The sequence below is a fragment of the Engystomops pustulosus genome, chromosome 8 (assembly GCF_040894005.1).
Source record: "Engystomops pustulosus chromosome 8, aEngPut4.maternal, whole genome shotgun sequence".
Lineage (NCBI taxonomy): Eukaryota > Metazoa > Chordata > Amphibia > Anura > Leptodactylidae > Engystomops > Engystomops pustulosus.
The window spans coordinates 64,477,888-64,489,467 of NC_092418.1; the positions used below are offsets into that span (position 1 = coordinate 64,477,888).

Genomic DNA, 11,580 nt, shown 5'->3' on the forward strand with positions numbered 1-11,580 from the left:
CAGAGCAGCAGTCTGCACTTTTTCATACTGCTTCTAGTGGTGGCTATTATAGCCTATGGGTGATGAATGCCACTGTATGGCCTCCATCCCCAGCCTCTGCATGGTGATTCCTATGTGATGTAACTGGACAGATATGTCACTAGGCATCCAGAACATCAGCATTAATGTCTACTACCTTTACTCCTCTTACCGTTTTTAGAGAGGAAGGGGTGAACAGAACAATGGAAAACACTGCTGCCTTCTGTAGTAAAAATACTTTAGGAATCCTCCCAATGTATCCTTATTATGGAAGGCAGAAATATGTCATTGACACACAAAAATGCAATGAAAAGCTAATAATAAAGAAAAATGAAATCACAAAAAAGTGGGAAGAATGTTTTTGTGTGCAATTACCTTTTGGAGTGGGGGCAATATATACATACACATATACACATTTAACCCTCAAAACCTTACCTTTGTTAAAACGAAACAGATTCACAAATGAGCTGTAGGCTGACTTAAAAGGTGGATCATCCTGATCTGGGGTCAAAGGTTTAAAATGAGTAAGATGGGAGGGACTACTTGGAGACCTGGGCAGCTCGCTGGCAGATTCCAGAGTAGGAGAGGACTTGTCATCTGTGGCCATTTCATGAGACCTTAGGAAAAAGAAATATTAAATAAATATACCGCATATAGCTATTATTAAAATATATTTTATGTGAAGGCAGTAAACCATAAATTTGTCAGTGTAGTGACAAATATAACAATTTGCCTATGGTTGGGCCATATACAAGTGAGTTAATGAAAATATCTAACATAAACCTCCAAAAAAAAAAAAACCTGTAAATGCATCAAGAAAAGATCTTTTAGATCAGAGACTGCAATAATGGTGCTTGTCCACTGCACCAAGCATGGAGCCACCTGCTTCCAGCCCACTGTACTTTGCTGAACAGTGCAGGGGCAATGTGTTCTCAATGGACATGAAGTGGCAATAGGGAAATAGACAATCATGATGAAAATGGAATGAGTTTTACTGTATCTCAGCTGTAGTGAAGGGAAGGGAGCTGCAGTGCTACGCACAACTTGCGGACAAGGGTAGTGCTATTTTCGTAAGAAAGCAGCCATGGTTGTTACTACTAGACAGACTGCCTAGTAAAAGCAGTAATGTATACCGAATTCCATATAAACAGGAAGACCCACACAAAAATGTCTGACATGACAGTCCCAAAACAAAGGGGAAACAGATAGTTCATCCAGCAAGTCTGTGCTGCATCCCCCGACAGGAAAGTGCAGTAGGAACTTGCTGTAAGACATGTGATTTGCATCAATCCTAACATGAAAACCAGCTGACTAGAAATTGGAAGCTCCCAGTATGGATATAGACAGAATTACCACAAGGAGCAGCCATTTTGTGTGACTCTAAGCTTACAGTTACACCCGCTTGTCAACATGCCACGTGCCTCATAGACAGGATTCATTATAGGAGATTTTCATTGAGGTTGTAGGACATAGCTATGTCACCGACCAGTAATCCAGGGGGCACTGCCACAAAGTAGGACAGGAAAATTCATCACAATAAATCCTCTTGAGGCCTAAATATGACCTCAGCAGCCTCTAGGCCCGCAAGTTCCAGGGGCCCACACTGCACGGGGGTCCACACCTGGTGGAGAGGTGGCCGGAGCATAATTAATGGGTAGCACTTGGCTGGCGTGACCACGAAACCCACTCCCCACCGCGCCCATATATTTTTTTAAAATTCTAACAGGGCGTGTCCCTCTCTCTGCCCCAGTGATTACGATGGTCGAAAACCCTGCCCAACCACTATGCCGCCTTTCTATCACATGACTCAAGTGACACCTGACCTGACAACAACCTCACTCCGGCTCAGTTCCCTGTGCACTGGGGACCCTATGGCAGATATTGATCCCACTCCAGAGAACAAGTGCAGCAGTTCCCTGTAATCTATGTAGAGGAATCTGCTATGGCGCCTCTCCTAGCTACGCCCATGTGAACTCCTATTCTCTCTTTTTTCTGTTCAAAGTCATTTGAATAATTACAACTCTCACCATGCCTCCTGCCAGTCCCGCCTCTATATCTATACCCATAGTATCACGTCCTGCCAGTCCCGCCTCTATATCTATACCCATAGTATCACGTCCTGCCAGTCCCGCCTCTATATCTATACCCATAGTATCACGTCCTGCCAGTCCCGCCTCTATATCTATACCCATAGTATCACGTCCTGCCAGTCCCGCCTCTATATCTATACCCATAGTATCACGTCCTGCCAGTCCCGCCTCTATATCTATACCCATAGTATCACGTCCTGCCAGTCCCGCCTCTATATCTATACCCATAGTATCACGTCCTGCCAGTCCCGCCTCTATATCTATACCCATAGTATCACGTCCTGCCAGTCCCGCCTCTATATCTATACCCATAGTATCACGTCCTGCCAGTCCCGCCTCTATATCTATACCCATAGTATCACGTCCTGCCAGTCCCGCCTCTATATCTATACCCATAGTATCACGTCCTGCCAGTCCCGCCTCTATATCTATACCCATAGTATCACGTCCTGCCAGTCCCGCCTCTATATCTATACCCATAGTATCATGTGATGCCCATGTCTCCACCTATAACCACAGTATCATGTCCTGCCAGTCCCATGTCTCCATTTATATCCATGGTATCATGTGATGCCAGTCACACCTCTCCATCTATACTCATAGTAGCATGTCTTCTGCCAGTCAAACCTCTGCATCTCTACCCATAGTAGCATGTAATGCCCATTTCTCCTGCCAGTCCCACCTCTCCATCTCTACCCATAGTACCATGTGATGTCCATGTCTCCTGCCAGTCCCACCTCTCCATCTCTACCCATAGGACCATGTGATGCCCATGTCGCCTGCCAGTCCCACCTCTCCATCTCTACCCATAGTATCATGTGATGCCCATGTCTCCTGCCAGTCCCACCTCACCATCTCTAAGCATAGTACCATGTGATGCCCATGTCTCCTGCCAGTCCCACCTCACCATCTCTACCCATAGTACCGTTTGATGCCCATGTCTGCTGCCAGTCCCACCTCTCCATCTCTACCTATAGTATCATGTGATGCCCATGTCTCCTGCCCGTCCCATCTCTCCATCTCTACCCATAGTACCATGTGATGCCCATGTCTCCTGCCAGTCCCACCTCTCCATCTCTACCCATGGTACCATGTGATGCCCATGCCTCCTGCCAGTCCCACCTCTCCATCTCTACCCATAGTATCATGTGATGCCCATGTCTCCTGCCAGTCCCTCCTCTCCATCTCTACCCATAGTACCATGTAATGCCCATTTCTCCTGCCAGTCCCACCTCTCCATCTCTACCCATAGTACCATGTGATGTCCATGTCTCCTGCCAGTCCCACCTCTCCATCTCTACCCATAGGACCATGTGATGCCCATGTCGCCTGCCAGTCCCACCTCTCCATCTCTACCCATAGTATCATGTGATGCCCATGTCTCCTGCCAGTCCCACCTCACCATCTCTACCCATAGTACCATGTGATGCCCATGTCTCCTGCCAGTCCCACCTCACCATCTCTACCCATAGTACCGTTTGATGCCCATGTCTGCTGCCAGTCCCACCTCTCCATCTCTACCTATAGTATCATGTGATGCCCATGTCTCCTGCCCGTCCCACCTCTCCATCTCTACCCATAGTACCATGTGATGCCCATGTCTCCTGCCAGTCCCACCTCTCAATCTCTACCCATGGTACCATGTGATGCCCATGCCTCCTGCCAGTCCCACCTCTCCATCTCTACCCATAGTATCATGTGATGCCCATGTCTCCTACCAGTCCCTCCTCTCCATCTCTACCCATAGTACCATGTAATGCCCATTTCTCCTGCCAGTCCCACCTCTCCATCTCTACCCATAGTACCATGTGATGTCCATGTCTCCTGCCAGTCCCACCTCTCCATCTCTACCCATAGGACCATGTGATGCCCATGTCGCCTGCCAGTCCCACCTCTCCATCTCTACCCATAGTATCATGTGATGCCCATGTCTCCTGCCAGTCCCACCTCTCCATCTCTACCCATAGGACCATGTGATGCCCATGTCGCCTGCCAGTCCCACCTCTCCATCTCTACCCATTGTATCATGTGATGCCCATGTCTCCTGCCAGTCCCACCTCACCATCTCTACCCATAGTACCATGTGATGCCCATGTCTCCTGCCAGTCCCACCTCACCATCTCTACCCATAGTACCGTTTGATGCCCATGTCTGCTGCCAGTCCCACCTCTCCATCTCTACCTATAGTATCATGTGATGCCCATGTCTCCTGCCCGTCCCACCTCTCCATCTCTACCCATAGTACCATGTGATGCCCATGTCTCCTGCCAGTCCCACCTCTCCATCTCTACCCATGGTACCATGTGATGCCCATGCCTCCTGCCAGTCCCACCTCTCCATCTCTACCCATAGTATCATGTGATGCCCATGTCTCCTGCCAGTCCCTCCTCTCCATCTCTACCCATAGTACCATGTAATGCCCATTTCTCCTGCCAGTCCCACCTCTCCATCTCTACCCATAGTACCATGTGATGTCCATGTCTCCTGCCAGTCCCACCTCTCCATCTCTACCCATAGGACCATGTGATGCCCATGTCGCCTGCCAGTCCCACCTCTCCATCTCTACCCATAGTATCATGTGATGCCCATGTCTCCTGCCAGTCCCACCTCACCATCTCTACCCATAGTACCATGTGATGCCCATGTCTCCTGCCAGTCCCACCTCACCATCTCTACCCATAGTACCGTTTGATGCCCATGTCTGCTGCCAGTCCCACCTCTCCATCTCTACCTATAGTATCATGTGATGCCCATGTCTCCTGCCCGTCCCACCTCTCCATCTCTACCCATAGTACCATGTGATGCCCATGTCTCCTGCCAGTCCCACCTCTCCATCTCTACCCATGGTACCATGTGATGCCCATGCCTCCTGCCAGTCCCACCTCTCCATCTCTACCCATAGTATCATGTGATGCCCATGTCTCCTGCCAGTCCCTCCTCTCCATCTCTACCCATAGTACCATGTAATGCCCATTTCTCCTGCCAGTCCCACCTCTCCATCTCTACCCATAGTACCATGTGATGTCCATGTCTCCTGCCAGTCCCACCTCTCCATCTCTACCCATAGGACCATGTGATGCCCATGTCGCCTGCCAGTCCCACCTCTCCATCTCTACCCATAGTATCATGTGATGCCCATGTCTCCTGCCAGTCCCACCTCTCCATCTCTACCCATAGGACCATGTGATGCCCATGTCGCCTGCCAGTCCCACCTCTCCATCTCTACCCATAGTATCATGTGATGTCCATGTCTCCTGCCAGTCCCACCTCTCCATCTCTACCCATGGTACCATGTGATAGCCATGTCTCCTGCCAGTCCCACCTCTCCATCTCTACCCATAGTACCATGTGATGCCCATGTCTCCTGCCAGTCCCACCTCTCCATCTCTACCCATAGTACCATGTGATGCCCATGTCTCCTGCCAGTCCCACCTCTACATCTCTACCCATAGTACCGTGTGATGCCCATGTCTCCTGACAGTCCTACCTCTCCATCTCTACCCATAGTACCATGTGATGCCCACGTCTCAGGCGTCAACAAAGTTACTCAGCGAGAAGAACATGATGTGCACTCCTCTGCCAGGACACACACTAGCAGTGCCGGTGCACTTAGTGCATACCACTGTGCTGTGTAGGGGAGGCCCGGGCAGTGTTACCTGGTCTGTATGAAGGGGATACGCTTCCTGCCTCATACAGCTTGGCGGGGGGCGATAATGCTGGGTGCCGCTTCTCTCCTACAGGCTCTGGATGAGAAGACTCGCTGCTTCCTGTTCCCTGCGAGCCGATCAGCTGAGCACTCACCCTCCCAGGCAGAAGCAAGCAAGTCTCGAGATCAGACTCAAGCAATTCATTGTCGAGTAATCGATGTTTCTACAGAAGAGGATGAAGCGAAAGGAGAGAGCGCAGTGTCTCTCACTGCGTCAGCCATTCCGGGATTCAGCTCATCCCTAACCTCTGCATGGAAAATATTCATTATTACAACAAAATATGAAAGCCAGTGAATTAGAAGTGAAATAGTCATATTATATGGGTTATTATCACCCATGTTGTACAGTAAATAATTTCATCATCCTGACATTCACAAGGGGGGGTGATACTATTAGGCTGCAGAAGAAGAGTGAAGAAATCAGGCGATAACTTTTTGAGGCTAACTGAGTATATTTGATGGTGAGCTTTCGAGAATACTACTTCTCTTCATCAGACATGATGTTATGCATGAAACTGAAAATTCACAGCATTTTATACACACTAAACAGTGATCATCAAAGGATATTAAAAAACTTTAAAGGAAACCTACCACTTGTAAATGGTCATTATGACCCACACTAACCTGCACATAAGTGGAGCTGAGCTGGTGCAGGCACATATTTTGGTTAAACATATAACGCAATGGATGGATTATAACTATAGATTCTTATATTTTCTAATAACCCACTCTGAGCTTCTCTCTGGGGGTCATTTACTAAGGGGCCGATTCGCGTTTTCCCGACGTGTTACCCGAATATTTCCGATTTGCCCCGATTTTACCCGTATTGCCCCGGGATTTTGAAGCACGCGATCGGTTCTTGGCGCATCGGCGCCGGCATGCACGCGACGGAAATCGGGGTCGTGGCCGAGCTAAAACCCGTCGGATTCGGAAAAACCGCCGCATTTAAAACAATAAAAGTGTCGCTTGGGACGCGCTTACCTTCACTTGGTCCGGCCCGGTGAACTTGAGTGCGTTCAGATGCTTTTCAGTGCAGCAGCGCCACCTGGTGGACGTCGGAGGAACTACCTTGATGAATCCCGGCTGGACCCGAATCCACCGCAGAGAACGCGCCGCTGGATCGCGAACGGACCAGGTAAGTAAATCTGCCCCTCTATGTCACAGCGCTCGGGCATTGGCATAATAGGGGAGCATGCAGAGTGCTGTCCCTGCCTCCCCCCACAATCCCTTCTTTGCTCCTGAGAGCTGGTGACGTCACTAAACCCTCAGGAGCATTAGGGCATGCGCATCGCCGACTCACATGGTGGCTGCACCTACTATCGCTGAAGACTTCGGCGAGGAGACTGCCAGACTGCCAAAGTCTTGCGATGGCACGAGACTTCGCCGGTCTCCCCGCCCCCTGTGAGGGTGGCGAGACTACCGTGGTCTCCTCGCCAAAGTCTCACGATGTGAGCTGGCGATGCGCATGCCCTATTGCTGGACTGGTTTGGATGCATTTCAAAAAACAACATGTGGCTTGTCTGTGTTACTCCTCAGAGCTTGGCCCCCACCTCAGAGCTTGGCTTTTACAATCTGTCTTTAGTGAATATGAGGTCCCTGCTAACAGGTTTCCTTTAAGCAGCTTAAAGGTAATAAACATTTGAAATCTTTGTTAAAAAACAAAAAAAAACTTGAAATACCTCCGCTTCTATTGATGTTGACCCTGGTACTGTCCTCCACTAGTCTTTTTTTTTTTTTAAATAAATTTTTATTGACATTTTAAGCAAACAATACAACCATGTATGACTGATGACATTAGAATATAAAATAGCATGCCTATGACATAGTCTTGACGTACCGATACCACTTAGTAAAGATACAGGGCTGCTGATTATGCAGTGGCAGTGGTGAGGCGTTACACAGGAATACAGATATTTTGTGATTGTGGCAAAAAATTCCAGATGTATAGGAATTTACAAAAAAAAGTATTTTTTTACATGGTTTGTTTTTACAGCTTTCACTTTGTGGTCCAGGTGACACATCCCTTTTTGCTTTGGGTCAGCATGACCCCAAAGATACCAATTGTAAATGTCATAACTAAAAGTCATAAAGTTATGGTCCTTTTAATGCACTGCAAAAATAAATCATTTCTTTGAAAACATTCTTTATTGTTAAAAATTTCTTTAACATAAAAGATAAACCATACATATCTGCAGAAAATGGAATATGTTATTGAAAGCAGGAATACTGTTTTTCTCTAGTCCTCTGACAGAAATGTTAAAGGTGTATTCCCACAAAGTCAAGATTATCAACTATACTCAGAATAACAATATAGAAAATTCTCGATTCACTGTTATTAACAAAAATGCAGCATTTCACAGATATACTTCCAACCTGTCTCTATCAGTCCTGGTGTACACTATTTTGGTTTCCCCGGGACATGGACATAAATCTTATGATTTTTATGTTTGGCGAAGACAGATTCTTCTCATGAATGGCTTCTGCTGTCTGCTTGATGCAGATCTCTACCTCTCCCCGTCCATTACAAGAAGAGCTCACACATAAACACACACAGACACTTCCTTCCAGCAAACAGCATGCACAGATTTATTCTACAAGCAGCAGATAAGATCTTTATAGCAAGGGAAGGAGGCATGTTTCAGAGCTGACTGTGTGTGTGTTATAGCTAAGTTAGCAAAGTGTCATTGTGTGTTATAGCCATCTCATGGATCTTATAATCTCTCATGTGTCTCATTTCTCTTTTTCTATTTGTCAGATGCTAGTATAATGTTCAGAAGCTAAATAATAGTGTAGATAAACCTGTATCAGCACACATTATAATGTGTATGCTTAGGGAGTCCCTGCCCACACTGTGGATTTTACACTGACCATCATTGAGTGATAGGAGATAAAATAGCAATAAAACTGAGTAACATTCTAAAGTAAAGGGTTAAAGGGTTTTTTTTTTTTGAACATTGCATTTTTTTTTTCAAATTCCTTTATTGGGAATTAAGTAGGTTACATACATGTACTTAGTGCATTGATAGGGATTTTTATGCAGGGCCCCAACAGCCCCCTTGACTTTTGTAAGGTGAGTCCTAATCAACCCTTTGAGGGAGGATGAGATAGCTGCCGGCAGCGAGATGACAGAGTAAAAGAAAGACACAGTCGGGTCTTTAGATGCACTCAAATCACACTGTTTATTTAAAAAAAAAAACTGCTGTATTTTATCCCAGAGAAATCAGCATTTGGGGTGTTGTATGAAAGGAGATAAGGCACTTAGATTCTATTGGCCATTATGTTTCTACCAGCACATTCTGGGAAAAAATGAAATAATTGTGTTCAGTTCTCAGAGACCTTGTACACAGATATTGTTTATACTAATTTGCTGAGAAGAAGATGATAAGCGGACTCCAGAATCATAATATCATGCAGCATCAAGGACAGACTGGCTTCTCATTAAATGTCAAAGAGTATTAGCTGGAGGATAGAAAGGCAAACAAGGGGAAACCGAATAGCGCTCATAGAGTAGTACTTCTTATTCAAGTATGTGACGTGGTAGTAGATAGAGAAGGAGAAACAATTGGACTGGGGCTCACCAGATGGGGTTGTGCTACCCTAGGCACAACACTAATAAGCGTTTGGTAAGCCATTGGTGGGTGGGGAGGTGCTGCCTTCAGACAATAGGTATCGGGACTCAGTTGCGAAGACGGTCGCAATCAGGATATGTAGAGGTAGGTAGAGAGTTTTCTGTTGTGGCACACTCACAAACTCAGGTATGGTACATCATGGTTAAAGAAGCATTTATTTGAGAAATCTAGGGTCACAACGCGTTTCGGAGTAACTAAGACTCCTTTCTCAAGTGGTGTGAGACTGGAAAAGAAGTACATGTACAAAACACACAGATAAATAAATAAATGGAGCAATACAATTTTTTGAAGAATAAGAGAATAGAGGGAGATAGTAAAAGTGCTTGATATCAAAAAGTATAAAAAAGTAGCAATAGTACTAAAATATGGGTTTGTAAACAGATAATTGGGAGAATATTTTGGTGAATATATCTATATAAATCAATATAAATCAAAAAAGTAAAAATCAAAAAGTAAGAGGGTTTTTCAGATAGGTAAGATACATATGCAGATTATTGCTGGCTGTGCATATGATAAACAATGCATTGCTAAGAGGGTAAAATATATACAAACACTATTACAAACAATATTAAAAATATTAAAAATTGAACCAGATTGTGATCTGAATAGATCAATTGATAAATCAATGAATAAATGCAAAAACAAATTAATAGGTGAATCATATACAAATTATGGCAATTAGAGAGGTAGGTGGATCAATTAAGACATAAATAAATATATAAATAAGGAGCAATAATAAGGTATACCTGCGCTGGCTGGAAAGAGTGAGTGTATGTGTGTTATAAAAAGAAGAATTGTGCAAGGGGGAAAGGACTGGACTTCTTAACACTGCGATTATCTCTAAAAGAGACCAGTTGTCATGTTTTGGTGGAACACTAACCTGTAGCACCACTTCTAGCGGGTTTCCTCGGGTCCAGCAAAATTAATCCAACAGTGTGATTTCTTTGGTCCAGGTTTACACTATAGTCCCCGTTGTAGTCCAAGCAATAGTTGAGCAATAGCGAAGCCCCGGCCGGTAGCTTCGCTAAGTCAGACTAGTAAAAACAGATTTACCGGTGACGTCACCCACAAGGTACGGATGGTCCAGAAGGACAAACAGGAATATCCACCGACGCGTTGTGGAAAGCAACGGCTTTCTTCCTCAGGGTAAGATTCCTGGGTCTGGTGATGATGATGGTGTTATATAGAATCCGTACTCTATGGTACTAATCCGTTCTTGAGAGATGTTTCAATGTGAGTTGTTATAATCGTTCCAACATTTAGTCATCTCTGTCTTTGCTTGTTTCACAACTTGAGTTCCTTGCTTCTTGTTTTTATATACATATATATTTCCTATTACTGCATACGTTTTTGGACCCTGGAATTCTATCTAGTGGGATCGCTCTTAATTTAGTGTTATTCTTTATTGTTCTAAAAAATATTAATGATAAAACCTATTGTGGAAAAAACTTTATTACTTCAGTTAAAAAATATATATATATTAAGATATATATGTTCGTTGCTCCATCTTCAGACAGGATGGAGCAAATCTGAACATTGTAAAATATCACAGATTATATACACATCGTACAGTATGTAAGCTGGTCTTTTAAAAAAAATTTATTTTTTATTTTTTTAAATTTTTTTTTTTTTTTTTTTTAATTTAATATTTTAATTAATATTTTTAATCTTAAAATTAAAATATTAAATAAAAAATAAAAATTTTTAAAAGACCAGTCGCTCTTACACCTAGCGGCCATCTTTCTGGTTTCCCTTCCCCACACGCATGCGCCAACTTTCACTTGTGGCGCAACTCCCACCTCCCGAATACTGACCAACTCGGTCAGTAAATTCTGAGAGGAATTTGCAGGGATTGAATGCCTGGCAGAGTTCTAGATAAGTGTGTGAGACGTTTTGAATGAGAATAGCAAGTACAAATGATTCAGGTGTGCACATTAATGGGTATAGGTTACAGTAAAAGGAATTAATATGAATAAATAAATAATTAAATGGTAATTGATTGTTTGTGGTGAATGGAGAAAATTTGATCTGATGAATAAATGAATAAATAAGTAACTACCTCATTGATTAGGAATAGTTTGATTGCTTATTGTGGTGTTATTGCTAGGGAGTGATTACAGAGGGTAAGAGAAAGGGG

General features: G+C 44.5%; 1 protein-coding gene across 5 annotated transcripts in view; it reads right to left on the reverse strand.

Annotated features, from left to right (window-relative positions):
- PIKFYVE (phosphoinositide kinase, FYVE-type zinc finger containing) overlaps positions 1-5,947 on the reverse strand; it is a 125,618-nt gene extending 119,671 nt beyond the window's left edge. For 4 of the 5 annotated variants that reach the window (XM_072121005.1, XM_072121002.1, XM_072121003.1 and 1 more), the window contains exons 1-2: positions 5,765-5,942; positions 454-635 (exon numbers count right to left, since the gene is read on the reverse strand). In XM_072121005.1, coding sequence (XP_071977106.1) covers positions 454-625 — 172 coding nt within the window. In that variant the 5' untranslated portion in view covers positions 626-635; positions 5,765-5,942. Of the gene's footprint in view, positions 1-453; positions 636-5,764 lie in introns of all 5 variants that reach the window. The other variant, XM_072121004.1, reaches the window with a different exon arrangement.
- Positions 5,948-11,580: the final 5,633 nt, after the last annotated feature.